The 22364-nt window shown below is 40.8% G+C and overlaps 1 protein-coding gene across 1 annotated transcript in view; it reads left to right on the top strand.

Annotated features, from left to right (window-relative positions):
* The first annotated feature begins 476 nt into the window (after positions 1–476).
* The window catches only part of TOM1L1 (target of myb1 like 1 membrane trafficking protein), a 52411-nt gene continuing 30523 nt past the window's right edge, over positions 477–22364 (top strand). Inside the window, exons 1-3 of the mRNA XM_070934827.1 lie at positions 477–696; positions 2677–2761; positions 11332–11410. Of these exons, the coding sequence (XP_070790928.1) occupies positions 639–696; positions 2677–2761; positions 11332–11410 (222 nt within the window). The 5' untranslated portion in view covers positions 477–638. The remainder of the gene's footprint in view (positions 697–2676; positions 2762–11331; positions 11411–22364) is intronic.

The raw sequence follows: 22364 nt of genomic DNA, 5'->3' as shown, positions 1-22364 counted from the left end.
TCTATAATGAGCATTAGGTAGAGTTTATTAATCGAACCCAGACGTCACGTTTAGGATCAGAACAGGAGGAAAAAGTGTGGTCGTGGGATACCAAATCATCTCCCCACAGCCTTAAAAAAAAAAAAAAAAAGACGCAGACAACAACCCGGGTGAGGTGAGAGTACCCCCCCCCCGACCAAGCGCAGAAGTTGCAAACCGAAAAACGCTTGTGAAATACCAGGGATCAAAAGAGGCTTCTGGACCTCGTGGTAGCCTCCCTCCCCTACCCCCCCCCTCGGGCAGATGAAGCGGGGCAAGCAGATGGCGGAGCCCCTCACCAGCTTGCCTCGCATCTCGACGCTCGATCTCCGAGCCAGGGCAGGTCTAATCCAGTCCCGCGCGGCACGTGATCCCCGACGCGGAGTTTATAGGACGCCGGCCCTGGCGAGCACCTGGAAGGCGGTCGTCAAGCTCCTCCCTTCCAGCCTCTGGGAAAGGCGCTCGGCAGAGATTCCCGACGGGGCAGCCACCGGAGCGGAGGAGGAGGAGGAAGGCGTCGGCGTTAGGTGCCAGGGAGAAGACTGGGGGACGTCATTCTCAACTCTGATCCGAAGATCCTGGTCTCCCGAGCGGGCCTGAAAACTCAGGCGCAACTCAGCATGGCTTTTGGAAAGAGTCAGAAGGATGCCTTCGGCACCCCCGTGGGCCATCTGATCGGTAAGCGGAGCCTGCCGGGTAGCTCGTTCCCTTCAGAGTCAGAGTCAGATTAACAGAGTAGAAAGGGATCTTGTAGGTCATCTAGTCCAACCCCCGCCCAAGCAGGAGACGCTACACCATTTCTGACAGATGGCAGTCCAGTCTCTTCTTGAAAGCTTCGTGCTGGCCCGGAGCCGTCTTCCTGAATTTAGCGGCTCGATCGCCAAAACTTCTGATATCATGATATCGCTTGGATTCCTGGCATTTTCCAATTACGATTGGACCAGACGGCGTGTGAGGCTCTTGAATTTGTGTATTCAAAGGGTTGTGGGGAGAAGGGCTTCACCCGTAGCCTGGATTCCCGCGTGGGGTGGAGGCTCATTTCTGGTAACTCATAGTAAAATCCCAAACTATTATCCGCTGCCCGCTGAAAGTTAGATTGTTATGCGATGTGCTAATGCAACCTATAGGGTAATTGAACTTTTGGTGAGTTTGGAAGACTGAGCAAATGAAGAGATTTGATAATCATATATTATGTATTTGATAAGGTCACTTACAGGAAACTTTAGTCAGCAACTGAGGATCAGAACTCGTCCAAAGTGCCTCATCTATGCTTTTGGAACTTTTGCAAGCATTTTTAAGCACAACAGGTGTGTCCAATAGAGGCAACCAGTAGCACCTGCTGAAGCCGCCTATTTCAGAGCAAAAATTGTGAATATAGGCATTGATGCAGTGCTGGCGTTCTGCATTTTACAGGGCAATGGGTGAACTTCCAGAAGTTGTTGATTAAGATTAATGGTGATTAAAGTTCAATAGCAACTGAGGGCTTTAGGCCCATTTTATCTTGGATATATTTATTTATTTATTTTTATTTATTTATTAAATTTTTATACCGCCCCCTCTCCCGAAGGACTCGGGGCGGTGAACAGCCAAAATTAAAAACACACAATACAGTACAAATATTAAAATACATTAAAACGAAATTAAATTATCTTTGGCTTCCCCAATTTAAAACCTCTTACCCATAAAATTCCCCAATTAAAAGATTTTTAACACAGCCCGGCTTGCTGAAATAAAAAAGTCTTCAGGGCCTGGCGGAAGGTCCGGAGGTCCGGGATCAGTCATATCCCTGGGGTAGCTCATTCCAGAGGGCGGGTGCCCCCACAGAGAAGGCTCTTCCCCGGGGGGTCGCCGGTGGGAGGTTATCGGAGGCAGAAGGTGGTCTCGTAAGTAACCGGGTCCTAAGCCATGGAGCGCTTTGAAGATGAGAACCAATACCTTGAAGCGCACTCAGAAGACCACATATACCCTTGTTCTTGCCCAACGGCTCCTTAAATGGCATTAGAAAATATCTTTGAGCCAGAATACCATGTTGAAATTCCACCAAATGCAATCTATTACTATTAGCTGAATTTCCTACATTTAAAAGTTGGCTGAGAGATATGTGTTTATTTACAAGTAGTCCTTGATTTATGACCACAGTTGAGCACCAAATTTCTGTTGCTAAGTGAGACAGATGTTAAGTGGATTTTGCTCCATTTTATGACATGTTTGCCATAGTTGTTAAGTGAATCGCTGCAGTTGTTAAGTTAGTAACAAGTTGTTAAATGAATCTGGCTTCCTCATTGACTTTGCTTGTCAAAAGGTCACAAAAGGTGATCACATGACCCCTGGGATACTGCAACCGTCATAAATATGAGTCAGTTCCCAAGCGTCTGAATTTTGACCACAGGGATGCTGCAGTGGGCTGCATAAGGGTGAAAAAAAGGTCATAAGTCACTTTTTTCAGTGACTTCCATTGTAACTTTGAACAGTCACCGAATGAACTGCTGTAAGTCGAGGACTACATGTGCTAGATTTATATTTGGCTATTCGCTCATTTTTTTTTAATTTGAAAAAGCTGCCTCCTAAGTCTAAATGTCCTACTTTGATCATCTAAAATAACAGTTTGTTCCTAAATGTCTAGTTTTTTAACCGTGAGCCCAATCTTTCCCTTGGCAGCGAAAGCTACTTTTGGAACCTTGCAGACAGAAGAATGGGGTCAGTTCATGCATATTTGTGACCTTATCAACACGACTGAGGAAGGGTAAGCTGCTTGATCTTGTTCAAAAAGATAAGTGTTTGATCTTTAGCTACGAGGTCAGAGAATGACAGTGCTTCTTCATGAATTGTTGCATTTTTGTTTGCTATCATTTTGCTCTTCAGCACTTGGGAAAACTTAATGTTTGTGGGCAAGCATGTCCAGAATAGTGGATGGAAATGTTTTACTTTTGTTTGTTTTTTGTTTTGACTTTTGTAGAATTTGTGGCTAAGAAGTATAACATGGTAGGCCTTCAGATTTGAAAAAGACACTCTGTTTTGCAGTTTTGTATGTGGAGATGGCTCTGCAGTCCCATTCTAGAAGCATAGAATTAGTGCAGCGGTGGCACGGAAAGTCTGTTGTTGTGGTAACTATGGGTGATATTCTGTGATGCCACTCACTGCTATCAATTTTTGGTGGCACGTGTCTTCAAAGCTGGTGAAGGCTTCATAGCAGAGAGCTTGTCAACAGATTCTGTCAGCAGCTGCAGCTTCCTGTTCTCTTAGCTGGAAGTCACAGTGGTGTGAGGTTTTTTTCACCGTTTCTTTGTATGATCAATCTTGAGATCTCTTCCCAAACTTCGAGATCTCTTCCCAGACTGCAGTACACAGTGGAGAAACTGGAGAAGCATACAGTGATCATCCATTTTTATGACGTGTCCCACCCATCGCATTCTGGGCTCTGATAATAAGAGACTCAATGCTGGTGGACTCTGCATATCCAAGATCTCCAGGCTGGAGACATGGCCTTGCCAACAAATATCAAGGATGGAGCAGAGAGGACACAGGTGAAATTTCTCCAGTTATTTGATGTGCCTTCAGTACAGAGTCCTGGATTCACATTCATATAGGAGGGAAGAGATAACCTGGATTCTGTAGACTTCTGGCTTTGTGGTGATATGAATGTTGTGTGGATTGAGCACTTCAGTACATTGCCATCCCAGCACTGGCTGGCCTTGCTGATCCCTAAGTCAGACCCGTCACTCGAGATGATGCTTCCCAAGTATTTGAAGCTGTTTGCCTTTCTCAACTGGGTATCATCAACAGTGATTTTTGGTTCTTTGGACTTAGTACTACTGGCAAAAAGTACTTCACTTTTGTTCAGGCTGATAGTCAGGGCCAAAGAGCATAGCAGCTTCTAGAATTTTGTTTATTATTTATTTATTTATTATTATTAATTTAGAATTTATTTTAAGAAGTAAAATAAAATATATGTTAAAACCTTTCAGGAGGTCCCCAGAACCACCAAAAATTCCTGAAAACAATGCATTCGCAATGCATTCGAAGAGATTTGCTGTAATAGGGGGAAAAAAACCACCAATCAGACCATGTGAAATTTGTGGTTTATCCATTTCAGCTTTATATGAAGTTGTGGGGACTTCTTCGTCTGTTGCAATGTATGCTAAGAGTTGCCAACTTTCACCACGTTCCTCTAGCTTGCCTTTGAATATTACTAGAACTCTTTTGAATACTAAAAGTGGGGCTTGATTGGCATAAAACACAAGCAAACATTTCTTTTTATGCTGTGAAATCTTCACCTTGACATTTTTTTAAAATCACAGACAGCAAAGAAGGACTGGATTGAAAATTGGTATCGCTACGTGTTTTTGATGATGTGATTACTGTTGCCTTATGAGTTGGATTTGAATGTGAATTGTTCAGCGTCTCTGGAACAGAATATAAATGCTAATAAATAAATAGATAATAAACAAGACAAATTGCATGTATTAGGCAATCCTACTTCCTGATAAATGTATTTGCATCCTACCTGAAAATACGGAAGCTCATATTTGTTGTGTACATGTTCATTAAATGTGTCTGTAAATTAATGACAGTGCACACTTTGAAAACATGGTGAGTAAAGCAGCTCTGTAATGGATTTATAGCGGGGTGTCCATCTGCTGGCTGGGGAATTCTGGGAGTTGAAACCCACGAGTCTTAAAGTTGCCAAGATTGGACACCCCTGATTTATAGGACCGTGCAAGTTTGGCTAGTGCCTTCACTGGTTTTTAGCATTTGAATAGATGTGAGCAATAGGAACTATTCTTACCCCTGAATAAAAAGGTCAAGATCAAGGTTTCCCCTGTCCAGTCATGTCTGACTCTAGGGGTCGGTGCTCATCTCTTTTTCTTAGCTGAGGGAACCAGCATCGTCCAAAAACATGTCCATGGTCATGTGGTCAGCTTGACTATATGCCAATGAAGCATGGTGGTTCACGTGGTTAGGATGCTGGGTTGACAGTCTGCAGCAGCAAATTGTTCAAAACCCGAGTGCTGCTGTGTGTCAGGGTGAGTCCTCATCATTCGCTCCAACTTCTGCTCTCCTAGCAGTTCGGAAGCATGCAAACAGGAGTAGAATAGAATAACAGAGTTGGAAGGGACTTTGTAGGTTATCTAGTCGAAACCCCTGCTCAAGCAGGAAACCCTGCCCATACCAGATGGCTGTCCAGTTTCTTCCTGAAAGCCTCCAGTGATGAAGCACCCACAACTTCTGAAGGCAAGCTGTACCATTGGTTGATTGTTCTCAGTGTCAGAAAAATTCTCCTTATTTCTAGGTTGAATCTCTCCTTGATCAGTTTCCATCCATTATTCCTTGTCTGGTCTGCAGGTGCTTTGGAAAATAGGTTGACCCCGTCCTCTCTGTGGCAGCCCCTCAAATACTAGAACACTGCTATCATGTCACCCTGGTCCTTCTCTTCACTAGACTAGCCATGCCGAGTTCTGTAATCATTCTTCATATGTTTTAGCCTCCAATCCCCTAATCATCTTTGTTGCTCTTCTTTGCACTCTTTCTAGAGTCAACATCTTTTTTAGTGTGGTGACCAAACCGGATGCAGTATTCTAGGTGTGATGTTTACTAAGGCTTTATAGAGTGGTATTAGTACCTCATGTGATCTTGATTGAATCCCTCTGTTAATACAATTTAGGATTGCATTGGCTTTTTTGGCTGCTGCCACATACTGCTGGCTCATATTTAATTGATTGTCCACTAACACTCCAAGATCCCTCTCACAATTACTGCTATTAAGCCAGGTTTCACCCAATCTATATATGTACTTTTGGTTTTTCATGCCTACGTGTAAGACTTTACTTTTCTCTACATTGAATTTCATTTTGTTAGGGCCCAGTGTTCAAGTCTGTCAAGATACATCTAGAATTTGAGCCTGTCATCTAAGGTGTTGGCTATTCCTGCCAGCTTAATATCATCTACAAATTTGATGAGTTCCCCTTCTATTCATCTAAGTCATTTATGAAGATATTGAAGAATACTGGGCCTAAGACAGAACCTTGTGGTACCCCACTGCTTCCTTCCTTCCATGTAGACATAGTACTATTAAGGACTGCTTGTTGACTATATGCCAACCCTAATTGTCAGCCAGTTACAAATCTATCTGGTGGTGATGCTATCTGTCCCACTTTTTTCTAGCTTACCAAGAAATAGGTTGTGAACTATAAATAAATGAATAGATATCACTTTGGTGGGCTCATTAATAGGGAGATGAAAGGAGCCCCCAACTGCGAATCAGAAACAAGCAAAAATGTTGCAATTAACAATTATATGACCGTCAGATGTGCAACTGATAATAAAAGTGAGCTGGTTGCAAAGTACCTGAATTACAATCACGTGATTGTGGGGATGGGTAACAGTTGTAAGTTCAAATTTAGGTCATAACTATCATTTACTGAAGTTGTTGCTAATTCCAGTCATCTTTAAGTGAACTGTCATAAGACAAGGACTACCTTTTAATGAGATTGGTGTCCTGCCTTCAAAAAATACAGAAAAGTCCATTATCCTCAGAGTAATCCTGAGGTGTATTTTTGCCTGAGAAAAAGTGTTTGCTCGGCGAACCTTGTAACTAATTTACACCTATGCCAATGCTCAGTCCATAAGCTGTTAGTCCAGGAAACCTCTGAAGCAAGAATTACAGGGCATCTAGCAGAAAACATCCTATTTGAGGTGTGTAATTTTGCAAAGAAGGAGCATGCTGTTTTGAGCATGTAATTCTATATCCTGAGGCTTGTTGTTTAAGAACTACAATACTAGTTCAAATTGACTTTTTTAATTGTACCATGACTCGGTTTTTATGGTTTTTATGGGTGGATCAGATTCTGTATTCAAAAGAGTTCTAGTAATATTCAAAACTCTCCCAAGCATGCACCCTATTTGCTAACCTGATCTGCCAACATGCAAAAAAAAAAAAAGTTTAATCTATGGTACTTCACGTAACACAAGGAGAGAGGCAAATGACATCTCTGTATTGATATCATTGTACAAATGATACAACTTGTCCTCGCATCAGATGTCACATTGTCATTAAAGCACAGAATTGCACTATTTGCATGACAATATGACATACTGATCTGTTATTGTGACTTTTAATGGAGAAGGCTGCCACAATGGGAAACTGCCATGAAAGTGCTGAACTACAGTTACTAGCATTCCTTACCATTAGCCACGATTGACTGCTGGGAACGGTAGTTCAACAACTCTGGAAGTCCAGAAATGTGTTGACATAGTTCAATATATGAAGTAGCAGTAAACACATCATCTATAATCTTGGATGAGTTATTGGGGGCTATATATCTGGGCCATTGCATAATTTTTGAATGTAACTCTTCCCTTTCCATGCACAGGTAGATACTGTGGTATCTCTTGGCTGCTTCCTCTTAGGAGAGAAAAAGAATGAAGCTTAGTCTTCTCTAACTAGGTGTGCTGTAGATGAGTTGGGTATATGGGTAGTCCTTGCTTAACAACCAGTTATTTTGCAGTTATGTCCACAGGATGGGGACTTTATGACCCATAAAAAACACCCCTGGCCGTCGTAAATGGTCTCACCACATGCTCCCTGCCTGCGGTCATGTGGCTGTATGTTGGGCAAGTCATCTTTGCAACCCATTGTGGCATTCCTCAGCCATATGACCACAATTCCAGCTAAAAATGCCCATTCAAATGAATGGGTTTATTAGTAACTGCCAGATTCATTTAACGATTATTGTGTTTACTTAAGAACCACCACCGCGCAAAAAAATGGCCTGGAAATTACTTCTAGTCATGTGGATGCCTTGACTTACGACCGTAACGATTTATGATGTAATTCCAGCTCAGTTACAATTATAATTCAAGGACTACCTGTAGTTCCTATATCTTTAACCAGCATAGCCAAAGAGAGTTATATTTCGAAGACAGCAGTCTGTGAGAATCATTACTTCAAAGAGCAATTTTTGCTCGAAACAAAATTGGAATAAAATAAGCTTTACCTTTTATAGTTTGCTCCTAAGATATAGGCTATTGTTTATATACACTTAAAAGAGTTGCTTATTGCTAACCCTGGGTTTATTTTTCTGGGATGGGTTTTGTGTTTTTCGTAGGGATTATTCTCTGGAATCGAGCCATGGCCTTTTATTTGTACTTTAGCAGTAGAACCTGTTCTTCCTTTTAAAAGTGTTTCCTGGACGGCTTACAAAAATAATAATAATAATAAAGTAAACCAGCAACAAACCAAATCAACAAAAAAGCAAGTCATAGTTACAACAGTATATACTCAGCCAAAGGCAATAGCAGTGTTATTGCTGTCCATGCTACTGCCTGTGGACTTATCCTCTAAGCAATTTCCAACCACGCAAGGAAAATTGGCACATTGTTCTGAAAGGTATCTCAGTTAAATTTAATTTGATTTATTAAATTTGTTATAGTTGCCCACTCTATTAGATTCTGGGTGGCTTACAAAACCCAGAAAGAATAGAATAGAATAGAATAGAATTCTTTATTGGCCAAGTGTGATTGGAAACACAAGGAATTTGTTTTGGTGCGTACGCTCTCAGTGTACATAAAAGAAAAGATACATTTGTCAAGAATCATAAGGTACAACACTTAATGATAGTCTTAGGGAAACAGTCAATATAAATCTTAAGGATACCAGCAACAAGGTTATAGTCATAAGTGGGAGGAGATGGGTGATAGGAACGATGAGAAGATTGATAGTAATGCAGACTTAGTAACTAGTTTGACAGTGTTGAGGGAATTATTAAAATAGATTAAAAACAATAAAAACATACACAGGCAGCCCATATCTAAATGCTAGGCCATGAAGATATGATGGGCCCTCCACAAATACCTCAGCTAAACATGTTAACCTCAGATAAAAGCTAGTTTTTAAAATCAGAACCCTAGGAGAATGAGTGCCATTTGTATCTCCGAGCAGTGGTGGGATCCTACCGGTTTAACAACTGATTCGCTGAGCGCGTGCGCCAGACGCATGCTGCGCGCGCGTGCACACTTTGAAGAAAATTGAACTTCTGCGTTGTTGAGAACAAGGAAAACAGCTGAGGAGCGGTTTCAAACCAGTCTGAACCGGTAGAATCCCACCACTTTCCAGAGGGCAGGCATTGTGGCAGAGAAGGCATACTTCCTCTATCCTTTAGTAGAGGGGACCTACCGTGTAACCCATTCTGTATAAATGTACCAGGCAGTATTAATTGAAGATAGACAGTACTTCGGATAACCAGGCCATATGCCACAAAGGGCTTTGTGTTACTCTTCTGAAACAATCTTTACGTCTTCAACTTGGGGAGATATATAGTACCTCCTCCCTTTCCTAACTATATTAATTTAAGATTGATGGGAGCTGCCAGGCAGTCAGAGTACCTGGAGTTTGAGGGAGAATACCGTAGAGGTGATGTGAATTTTTGTTTGCTTGTTCATTCAACTTTCGAAGAGCAGAAGAAATGAAAAAAAAAAAACATTCTGGGTTTTTGTTCCTCTGGAAACTTGCCAACTTTCTTGGGTCTGCATAACCACGGATATCTGTGGGCTTAGCTAAAGAGAAGCCATGTTCTCAGGGGGAAACAGGATTATATGAGTTTTGGTCTGGCTTATGTGTCAGTCAATGAGAATAACCAGTGTTTAGCAGCCCTCCAGCCCGTGTCCAGTTCAGCATTTGAAACTATGTCACTAAGGGCTGGTCATTTAACGGTTGGTACAGTGGTGAAATCATTTTTTTTTTACTACCAGTTCTGTGGGCGTGGCTTGGTGGGCATGGCAGGGGAAGGATACTGCAAAATCTCCATTTCCACTCCACTCCAGGGGAAAGATACTGCAAAATCTCCATTCCCACCCCCCTCTGAGGCCATCCTGAGGTTGTATTTGCCGGTTCTCTGAACTGCTCAAAATTTCCGCTACCGGTTCTCCAGAACCTGTCAGAACCTGCTGGATTTCACCCCTGGGTTGGTATCATTATCCCTAAATCAAGATGAGCAACAAAGATAACCAGCGTTAAGCTCAGAGTCATCAGGAGCAGCAGAATATGCCAGTTTACGAAGCATTAAAAAGGCAAATGCTCTCTTACCACAAAGAAAGTTCACCCCTGAGGGGGAAAAGGCTCTAAAGTCATGCTTTTCCATTTATATTATGCAGTCAGGAATGGCTTGAAGGCCACATAAGGCTTCATACAGCATTTGAAAGCCACCTTTCAAAAGTCAGCAGGACCTGAATTTGAAGTCCACTGTTGTTGCTTTATGTTTCTGCAAGGCTTAAGCGGGCCATTTCATCTTCTAAAAATACAACATAGTCTCTCAAATGAACTAGTGTGGCATAATGGATAAAATACTGGATTAATACCGGTATTAGGGAGGGAGTAGGGAGTAGTAGGAAGACCCAGGTTTGAGTTCCTGACCTCAGTCATGGAAGCTGTTTCTCAGCGCATTCTACCTCATAGGATTGTTTTATGTTTTATTGTTGTTTTATGGAAAATAGGACTGCTATTTTCACACAGACACACACACTGGATTTTCGGTAAAGACTTTGGAGGCTAATAGGAGGGAATAGATTCAGAATCTATTTCAGTGTCAATCTTTTATTGTTCTGTTTTTATTCTCTCTCATATTGATGATGATTATTTTCCATGCCTCCAGGAAAGGCATCTTACTTACAACACTGACTATTAAGCATGCTACAATATTTGGGGCTGATGGGAGTTGGAATTCAACATTTTGATAAGCCTATAGGATTCCTACTTCTACTGTAGACAGAAACGATGCACTGAGCTTGGGAAAAGGTTTCAGCAAAGCTTGTGCAGTGTCCCCAGTGGTGGATTATCCAACCTTCTGTAATAGAGATGCTATGCAGTCAACTATATATTAACATTTACCAAATATAAATCATCTCGGACATCAGGTCATGCAGAAATTAACCATCTATTGTACAAACTTCTGTAATGGAATGAGAAATGTTATTCTTTGGCAGGACATGGTGTATATTGGGTGGGCAACTATGGCAATTTTATGACCTGTGGACTTCAACACCCAGAATTCCCGAACCAGCTTGGAAATTCTGGGAGTTGAAATCCGCAAGTCATAAAGTTGCCGTAGCTGCCCGTCTCTAGTGTATGTACTCTCAACACACACGCAACTCATCTTTGTTACTGAAGTGGCTACCTTGCTTTATTCCCGTCTTGATTTAATTTTCCTCTTTGGGGGTTTTTCATTTCAGCAATCTTGATTCCCTATTATAAGAGAAATAATATGTATGTAGAATTTTAATGATCAGTATGTTTTCTGGTTTTATTTCTTCTAACTGCAGACCCAAGGAGGCAGTGAGAGCACTTAGGAAAAGGCTTTCCAAAAACTGTAATCATGTGGAGATTCATCTTACCTTGTCCGTAAGTACAACACGTTTGGTCCTCATAAAATATCTGCACAGCACAGGACAGAATTTGTAGATGTTTTCCAGACAAGTGTTTTGCTGGAATATTAGCACAGTTTTCTGAGGCATCAAAAGTCAGATTCATGGGACGGAAGTTGCCATTTTTGAATTAAATTTACAAAATATCATTTGGATCCTCTTTAGTTCGATAGGCAGAAGACTGCTCCTCCCATTGAAAGTAGCAGAAGTGCTTTGTATACCTCACTTGCGTCTCAGACAAATGGCAAGGGAAGGAAAACTAAAGCAGAGCACACTCTTACAAGTTTTAGCTTCCGGCACTGTAGCCTGGAAATTAATTTAGAACTTCCAGTTCCACTTACTTATTAGTTTTACAGTGTGCTAGTTCTCCAAGAGCTCAAGACAGCTTCCATTCCCTTCATTTTTACCCTTATAGTAACAGGCCTCAGAATGATCGAGAATGACTTATTCAGAGCTAATCAGGGATATTATGTGTTGAGGATGGACTAGTGCCCATTCAACACTTAAGCACTATATTAATATCCTCCTTCTCCCCACTTCTCTTGAATAAATATGGAAGTATTAAGCACCCAATTTAAAATGAAAAAAATAAACAAATTTAAGCATTGTTCAGAGTTCTAGGTTTTTTTTTTAACATTATAGCTTTATCCAACCCACTCTAAAGTAGAAAGCTTAGCATTTTAATCAGCATATTGCCTCATGTTTTCTTTTTAAACTAAGTATTTGGTTATCTTGGAAGAAAAAGAATGACATCCTGTTAAAGAAATTGTTGCTTACCACAGAACATTTTCTCTGAGAGTTTTCCACTTTACAGCATGCTGTAATATCTTTACATCTAGGAGTTAAAGCTAGTATTAAGTACTATGAGAATATTATTGAACCAAGTCTATTGAAGCATGTAGTTTTAACTACACAAAGGTGTTGTTGGCTCAGAATCAGCTCACACAGAAAAGAGATATTTATTTTGTAATTTTAAAACTTATTACAATAGTTTATCTGTAAAGTCAATATGAAAAATTAATGTGTGTTTGTTCATGTATTTCTATCTTTGCTGGGCTTTAATTGAGGGAGACACTATTTCACACAGAAAAGAGATATTTATTTTATAGTTTTAAAACTTATTACAATATTTTATCACTAAAGTCAATATGAAAAATTAATATATGTTTGTTCATGTATTTCTATCTTTGCTGGGCTTTAATTGAGGGAGACACTATTTGAATAACTGGATTAAAACTTAATTATAACATAACTAAGATAAAGAATGCTGGAAGTTATAACTTTAATAATAATTATTGGGCAATAGTTCACCTTTGCTTTATTTGCAGGCATCTACAGTCTTTCATTTCAATGTTACAATGCTGGATGGAAGCTTTATATTTACAAAACCATAACCTGATAGTTATGTTAAAAATATATTGAAGTTAAGCCATGGTATTTTAGCAATAATAATATTTATATAATATGTTTGAACAGGCTATGGCTTGTTCCACCACAATTGCATTTCATCTATGATTTAGTGTGATACATGAACCAAGTCATAAGCCATTGAAATGAGTGTACGATAAACATCACACAGTACAAGGATCTCTGTCTTGTGCATTTAGCCACCAGTCTAGTTTCCAGGATGTTGTAGCAAATAACATGCAATTTTAAAAAGTGGAGTTAAATGGCAGGAGAGCCAGTTTAGTGCAGCGGTTAAGGCATTTAGCTAGAAACTGGAAGACTGTGAGTTCTGATTCTGCCTTAAGCCCATCTGGGTGACCTTGGGCCACTCTCTCTCAACCCTTGGAAGCAAGCAAGGGTAAACCACTTATGAAAAAAAAACCTTGCCAAATAATAACAAGTGGGTGTGAATTAGAAATACTTGGAGCAAAAAAAAAAAAAAGAATTTCCTGTATAGTAGCCCCGTCTGATATTTTTGTGGGTGTTGTCTAACATTCCGATGTAGGCTATAATCTAGGCCAGTATGGTCAAACGGCGATAGCAGTTAAGGAGTTTGGAGCAATGTAGGCTGGTCCATTGCTTGAACTTATGTACAGTAATTGTAATGGTAGATGGATTCAAATTCCTATGCTTTTTTTTTTTTTAAAGTCACTAGTGGTACAAATGATTGATAGTTCTTGTTCACAGGACTACCTGCCTCATCGGTTGTAATATAAGACACAGCTTTTGGAATTTGAGGAATTTGCTTTTCAAAATAATGATTACCACACTGTATGAATGAAGTCCTACTGATTTAAATTTCCCCAAAGATTTTATACCACCTAATGTTTGAATCCTTCCTTTCAGAAATTACAGAACTTCAGTAATGGATATTTTCCCCAAATGAGTACGATAGCTTTCATTCCTAACTTCCACCTGTCATCCTGATTAATTTGCAGAGAGTTGTAGAATATGTGAAGTGTTGTAGACCACCATGGATCTTGTTATCATGTATTATTTTTCTTCATATACATATATACATACATGCACATACATACACACACACACACACACACACACACACACACAGCAAGGATACGCAATTATATCTAGCCTCTACTGTACTTAATCATTATTCATCATTTGACAAATGTGAAAGACAGCAGAGGTCCCTTGAGATTTCATATCCTATAAAAAAATAGAGACAATTTTTAATTTATTGGTCTTTCCATTGGGGAAGGTGGATACCATGAAATATTAAATGGAATGAATGAATAATCACACCTACCATTTCAGATTTCTTTCAGCGAAATCAGATGTGTTGGTGTGTGTTTCTGTCTTGGGGATTTCTTGCAGAAATGATTTTTGGATTATAAAAAACCTATAAGTTTTTATAAACTGGGAAAAAGCCAGTTTGATGTAGTGACTAAGGCATAGGGCTAGAGACCACCTTAGGCACGAAGCCAGCTGAATAACTTTGGACTAGCCCCTCTCTGTCTTAGCCGTAGGATCAGGCAAACACAAAATACTTCTGAAATCTTGCCAGAAAAAAATGTAAAGACTTGTCCAAGCATTCACCAGGACTCATCTGTTTGTCTATCTATGGGATAGAAATGAAGAATTCCTGTAGAGAGATATCATGAAAAATAAAATGCTGATGTGTTCACAATAAAGGATAAGGTAGGCAGAAATCTGAATATTGTGCCAAATTTCAGGATTTGTGTGATCATGCGGCATATGATCAGCAGTGAATACAGGTGGAAACAAGATGCTTGCCAGCTCTGTCTCTCAGGAGAAAATAGTATTATGCAATGTGTGTGTGTGTGTGTGTGTGTGTGTGTGTGTGTGTGTTACCAACTTCTCTGCTTAATCAGAGGAGCTTATTAGGGCTGATTATCAGATGTGCAGGAGCAGACTTATTTATTGCTTATTCTGCTTTTCTTCTGGTAACTTGTTGAGCAGGACAATTATCATCAGAGTTGAGCTAATAATTTAGGTTGATCAATGGCCAACATTTTCCAGACATCAATTTGGACAGCCTTAGTATGTTATGCTGGATTGGGGATTCAGATTCCTGGATATGTCGACACACTTATGTTCCCCCACCCTCTTCTTAGTAACTCTGACTCATTACTATATGTATTTTGAAGTTCTTCTGAGTTGCAAACATACGTATTTTTTTTTTTAAAAAAAAACAGCCTTTGCTTCCTCTTGGCATGCAGATTAGATATCAAACTAACTGCCTTTTATTTATTTTTCCCTGCCTGCTCAGCACACTGTAATGTGTGCCTTGAAAACACCTTGGGATAATTTACCTAGGGATTTATTCTGCAGATGTTAATTCACTATATGGTGTTTAAATAATCCCATATACTTTTATAGCTGCATGAGTTGGTGGAAGTTGGGAACACGGCTGACCTGCAAGTAATTTCTACAAGCAAAAGTAGAGGCAATTTTTCAACAAGATTTTTCTTCTACTCAATTCAGCACATTCTTTTTGTACCTCTGTTAAAGAGTCAAAATTAGAAATTGGACATTGTTATGCACTTGCTTCATTAAGGCATGAGGGAGTTTTGATATTTGAGTGATGAAAAATTGAAGACTAAAATCTGAGGAAAACGATAATAGACAGGTATAGCATTGAGACAAAATGTGCCCCCCCCAAATTCCCTGTCTCATCTGTAAAGATTATTTTTTCATCGATTAAAAGAAATCATATTTTCAAATCAATATTACGGAGTTTTGTTTGTTGTGGGCCTTAGAAGAATACTTAGAGGCTGCATGCAGCCTAGAGGAACAAGCAGCCACAAATCTTCACTGTTTACAATATTTTCAAAACATAGTAAGAAGGAATATTTTTAGATCAACAGCCAAGATCACGGCTTGGTTAGATAATCTCCTTTATTATTAATAAACTTTGGGTGTGTCAGACCTGTTTTCGTGGGAGATTACCTAATAGCTTAAATGTAAATAAACAAGTTGCTGGATTTACTGGAGCCTTGATAATTCTCTGGAGCATTGCCGGTCTGTTTATATGACTTTTGCTGCAGTAGAAATGTAACAATTGTGGGTTGCTACCAGTTCGCACCAGATCGGGCGAACCGGTAGCAGCGGCAGCAGGAGGCTCCGCCCACCCACCCGGACGCTTCTGCGTATGTGCAGAACCACCAAGCGCGCGAGCGAACCGGGAGCAATGGGATTTGGAACCCGCCCCTGGAATGTAAGTGTTAATTGAAAGATCCCGCTGCTTTGGGTCACCATAAAGATCCATGGAAGCTGAACTATTTTCCCAAGCAAATCTGATTTCAGGGATCTGGGTATCACGGTATCAAGGCTTTCTCAAATGCAATGCACAATCCCCATAATAAATGGCTAGATTAGACAGAATGAGAAGATGTTGGTTTGAAACAATAAAGGGATTATAAAGTAGAGTCGACGTTTATACACCTTGAAGGATAGAAGCTTGAAATAGGGCTTTAGGGATAAAGGGGAGGGGGCAGAATAGTCTCTTAACTTGCAGCGATGGCCTCTTTGTAATGAGCTGCATCATTAAATGCTACCTGGAACCAAAGGATGTCTTTAAGTTTGTTTATCTAAGGCAAGCCCATTGGGCAGTCACACATTTGAAAAAGACATTCATTGGGCAGTCACACATCTGTACAGACATTCATTTCTTCCACAGTTGGTTTAGGCTAGATTTGAGGATTTGGGCAGGGGTCAAGGGGTAGATGTTTTGATTTATAGGCGGATCTAAGAATGCAATATTCCCAATTTGTAATATGAAGCACTAAAATTGAGAGCTTTACTGTATTTTGATCTATGTAAATTGAATGCAAGGTAGGTACCTCCGTTTTATCATTCATTAGGTTTACATCCTGCCTTTTCATTTAATTAGAATGTCACTTAATATTGGAACTTGCATGTCAATCCTAAAGTAGATTGTTTGATTTGGCTTGCAAGTTTCATGAACCTCAGCCATTGTGGTCTTTAAATTATTGTTTATGGTTTGAATAATGATGATGAAGCTGGTTAATTATTACTTACTCAGCAAATCATATTTAAATAAACAGTGGGCCTAATCCAAGGAATGATTCTGACCAAAGTGCATTTAGAATGGGGTACAATTTGATTACAGTGCCACTAAACCATTTAAATGTAGCCTTTGGCTTGCATTGTGTTTCATGTTAGCACTGTCACAGCCAGATATGGACTAGTGGCAAGATACAAAGCTTCTTGAAGTACAGGGAGAAGACCTGTTATAGATGGGAAGAGTGTCCACCACCAACATCACAGAGGTGTTTCCATCAATCCAGAATCTCCTTAGGAGGCAGAAGAACAACGTTTTGAATGTGTAACTCCTGTGATGGTCGCTCTAGATCACAGGTGTCAAACTTGCGGCATCATGTTGCCTTCACGTGACTTATCGTGACTTTTTTCCCTTCGCGGAGCTGGGGTGGGCGTGGCCTGTGCATGACACATCCGGTCCGCGGGTCACCAGTTTGACACCCCTGATTTAGATAGTCTGAGTGATTAGTGTAAGCAGTTACTTTCTTTAGCACACAAATAAGCACCATGTGGCCATCTAGGTATTGTTGAACTGCAATTCAGTTTTGTGCTTTCATTACCATTCCAACAACATTAGGAGGGTCAGCTTGGTAATATTTTTTTTACCGTTCTATACTACTCTACTATTATTGATAGCATCAGGTGTCAAAGAGTAACTAAGAAGCTCACACTGATTTATTAAGGACTAAATATTCTCTGGGGATTTAATATTAGAGGATTTGTATTTAATACATTCCATTCAGCTGCCTGAAATTCTCTGTAATGTAGGATGATCTACTTTCTCTCAATCCACATAGTCAAACAAAGGTCTGTTTTGATTAGCTGAGGTGATATAATCTTATTTAAATGGCTCCATTTTGTTTGGAATATGTTTGTAGTGCTTGCCTGAAATCCATCATTGTGCAAACAGAACTGATCTTTCATGAAAATATTTCCTCCACACCCTTTCCAATCTGTGTCCCTACCCTCCAGAGCAGTTTTGAGAACAAATGTTGGGCTGGAACAGAAAGGAAAACTTGGGCCCATTTTTCATTTCACTGACTAAACAATTCCATTAGCAAAACAGAACAAAACTAATTCAGGATCACTGCTGCATTTCCTGTGAAATAAATAGAAACATTGCACATTAGGTTTGGCCTGTGGAACCAATATTCCCCAGGAAGCTGCAGAATTACCTCCTTCAATGGAAACTATCTGGTTTGACAGTTTATCAAAGTTGTACAGAACTAACGATTCTTAACTTTGTTTCAAGAAGTTGTTTGATAACCCAGGAGACCCACTTCTAGCTTTTTTCCAGGTCTTGGCACTGCAGCTGTAATTGCTTTCTCCTTCCCGTTTTGACCTGCGGGCAAAATGTTCTTCATCAAATGCAAGCAGTACTTCTCAAGGTTTCGGCAAGTAGGTTGCACCTTTAGAGACTAGCTTCCTTCTCCATTGCTGGAAAATGGCCTTTCCTATTAGTATGCAATCCTTGCCTGCCTGGGGCACCCCTCCCCCCCAATACTAGGGTTTTTTTCCCCCCTTAATTGTGCAAGATGCTGTGAAGAAGTTCGTAAGATGCCTTAAGTGAGGGAAAGTTTATTTGTAAAAACAAGTGATTGTGAACAAGTATCATAAGAATCTTTTCTTGCCTATCTCTGGCAAAAATCAAATCTCATAGATGCTAGCTATACCAATAATAGAGTTTGTCCTTTCATTATTTTCATCCATTTATTCTGTTAAAGATATATAAATGCATCAGCTTCATTTTCATGTGTTATCGTTCTGCTCTTTTAGAACCCTGTCATAATTGTATTTTCTTGCTGCAGGCAAGATCTTAATAGTGGGAACACAGAACTAGGAATGACAGCTCAAGTCCATCAACATCCTCTGATTTATTCTAATAAGCCTCTTTTTTACATCTTGTTCTTCTAACTGCCACTACTGACTAGTTTACCTTCCTAAATGAGGCAGTAAAAGTGATGTCAGGTTGCACTGCTAGAGATATAAATAGTTGTTCCAAACTACAATGGATCTACGCTATGCTAGAAAACAATAGCTTCCCATGTTATGCTTTATGTGTGCTTGTATTCTTGTGTATCATTTAATTTAATTTTAATTTAATTTCCAATTTATATACCTTCTCCCTGAGGACTCAGGGCGGTGTACAGCCAAGATAAGAACATAGAATACAAATATTAAAAACAGTTAAAAATATATATAAATTTGGCCCGAAAGTTAAGAAATCACAAACTGATTAAAAGAATTTTATAAATTTCTTCTTAAGCCAGCCCGGCTTGCTGGAAAAGATGGGTTTTGAGGGCACGACGGAAGGCATTGAGATCATGGATTCTCCTTATCTCAGGGGGCAACTGATTCCAGAGGGTAGGAGCCCCCACAGAGAAGGCCCTCCCCCTGGGGGTCACCAGCCTACATTGTTTGGCTGATGGCACCCTGAGGAGGCCCTCTCTGTGGGAGCGCACGGGTCGATGGGAGGTCGTCGGTAGCAGCAGGCGGTCTCGCAGATAGCTAGGCCCTATGCCATGGAGCGCTTTAAAGGTGATAACCAACACCTTGAAGCGCACCCGGAAGACCACCGGGAGCCAGTGCAGCTCGCGCAGGAGCGGTGTTACATGGGAGCGCCATGTTGCTCCCATCACTACCCGCGCTGCTGCGTTCTGGACCAGTTTGAGCCTCCGGGTGCTCTTCAAGGGGAGCCCCATGTAGAGAGCATTGCAGTAGTCAAGGCGAGAGGTGACGAGGGCGTGAGTGACTGTGCACAAGGAATCCCGATCGAGAAAGGGCCGCAACTGACGAATCAGGCGAACCTGACATAAGGTCCCCCTGGTAACAGCCGTCAGATGTTCCTCCAAAGACAGCTGCCTATCCAGGAGGACTCCCAGATTGCGAGCCCTTTCTGTGGGGGCCAGAGACTCGCCCCCAATAGTCAGTGATGGAGTCAACTGACTATATCAGGATGCCGGGAGCCACAGCCACTCAGTCTTGGAAGGGTTGAGTTTGAGCCTGTTCCTCCCCATCCAGATCCGCACAGCCTCCAGGCACTGGGACATCACTTCAAGGGCATCGTTGGGGTGGCCTGGGGTGGAGATGTACAGCTGGGTGTCATCAGCGTACTGATGGTATCTCACCCCGAAGCCACGGATGATCTCACCCAGTGGCTTCACATAAATGTTGAACAGAAGGGGCGAGAGGACTGATCCCTGCGGCACTCCACAGATGAGAGGCCTCGAGGTCCACCTCTGCCCCCCGCCAACACAAACTGCGACCGGTTGGAGAGAAAGGAGGAGAACCATCGCAACACAGTGCCTCCCACCCCCAACTCTTCTAGCCAGTGCAGCATGATACCATGGTCGAAGGTATCAAAAGCCGCTGAGAGATCTAACAGGACCAGAACAGAGGAACAACCCCTGTCCCGAGCCCTCCAGAGATCATCAACCAACGCGACCAATGCCGTTTCCGTGCTGTGCCCAGACCTGAAACCCGACTGGAACGGATCTAGATAAGATGTTTCCTCCAGGAATTGTGGAAACTGTCACGCGACCACACTCTCAACAACCTTCGCAATAAAGCGAAGGTTGGAGACAGGACGATAGTTAGCCAATATTGCTGGATCCAGGGACGGCTTCTTGAGGAGATGTGGATCTTCTGCTTTTATTGTAGCTATAAAGTAACATAGGCTGCTTTAGGATGGCTCTGCTGTTGGACAAAGTGAAGTGGCCAACTAAGGCAGAAGAAGGGGCAAGGAGTCATAACTGGTGAAAGACCTTGGAAGAAGAAGTATGCCATCACAACTTGCTTTGTATTCCTAAATTAGCCTCTCACTTGATGCAAAGGAAGACGTTTATTATCAGTACAGGTAGTCCTCGACTTACAACCACAATTGAGCCCCAGATTTATGTTGCTAAGTGAGACATTTGTTAAGTGAGCTTTGCCCCACTTTACAACTTTTCTTGCCACAGTTATTAAGTGAATCATTGCAGTTGGTATGTGATCTGGTTTACCCATTGACTTCGCTTGATAGAAGGTCGCAAAAGGTGATCATACGATCCTGGCACACTGCAACTTTCATAAATGAATCAGTTGCAATAGTGGGTTGCCCCTGGTTCGGACTGGTTCGCAAGAACCGGTAGTAAAACTGGCAGGAGGCCCCGCCCACCACCCCTGATGTCATCATTGGCGATCTGCGCATGTGCAGAAGCTTCTGCACATGCGCAGAAGCAAGGCATGCACGCGAGCGATCCGGTTGCGAACCGGTAGTGAAGGTAAATAGAACCCACCCTTAGTCAGTTGCCACCTGTCTGAATTTTGATGACTTGACCATGGGAATGCTGCAACAGTTGTAAGTGTGAAGAATGATCATAAATCCCATTTTTCAGTGAGGTTGTAACTTTGAACAGTCACTAAATGAACTATTGTGAGTCGAGGACTACCTGTACTGAAATAAGATGCAGCTTCTTGCTCTTTATGATGAATATTTGTCTTAGAAGATATTCTAGTAGGCAGGATGTCCTACCCTTCAACAAATCCATAGTTTGCCATCATTTTTTGAATCAAAATATTTTGAAAACTATTCAATTTTTTTTAATTTTTTTTTAAAGGGTCAATTTGCATGAGGAGCCTGGCTGTCTTCTCGTATTCCGTTTAGCCTTTTGAATCCCTTATAATAAGCTTCTTTTTAGTAGCTCTTGTTCACCTCGCTGTGAATACTAATAGTTCTCCGGAGCATTCTTGTTGCTGCTTTTCAGTTTTGTTCCTTGGAGATTCACCAAACCTTAACATAATCATCATCCAGGAGACTGGTGACCTTTTGTTGCCTAGACATGAGTCTCTGCACAAATATGTAATTTAGCATGCAATCAAATGAATCAGAGTTGCAGTTCAGTAGTCAGATTAATATGTAATCCATAACACACAAATGAACAATTGGAAAATAGTTTTAAGATAAGATAAAATACTTATTCACTTTATTAAGAAGTACAGGTTCTTTACTCTCTTGGTAGATCAATACAGAATTAATAGGTAACAATTCTTGGATTCATACATTGCACTAAACTTAATGTGGTTTATTTTTCTGGCTTGCCATGAATGTGAGAAAGGAGTCAATAAACTATTGTTTAAATATGGATTAGTAAAGAACATTTGGAAATCTTGGTTTGTTGCTGTTTCAATTTTGATTTGGCATGATGCATAAATAGAAATGCATTATTTGGGTTAGTGATTTATTGATTTATACTTGATTGGCTTGATCTAATCAGTCTGCAGAAATCCAAAGGGTGAAAAGGAAGAGGAACAAACCTATTTTGACCAAGCAAGCCATTATTATTTTGTTTATCCTCTAGCTTCCTTCTGACATGTTTAAAACCTATGGCTAAGACAACTCATGGCCTATTAGATCCTTTGGCAAAACTGTAGAATTCCATAAATGGCATTTTCAAGAATAC

The sequence above is a fragment of the Pituophis catenifer genome, unplaced genomic scaffold, assembly GCF_029215685.1.
Source record: "Pituophis catenifer annectens isolate HBS135680 unplaced genomic scaffold, rPitCat1.0.hap2 SCAF_2, whole genome shotgun sequence".
NCBI classification, from domain to species: Eukaryota; Metazoa; Chordata; class Lepidosauria; order Squamata; family Colubridae; genus Pituophis; species Pituophis catenifer.
This window is presented reverse-complemented; position numbering and strand designations above follow the sequence as displayed.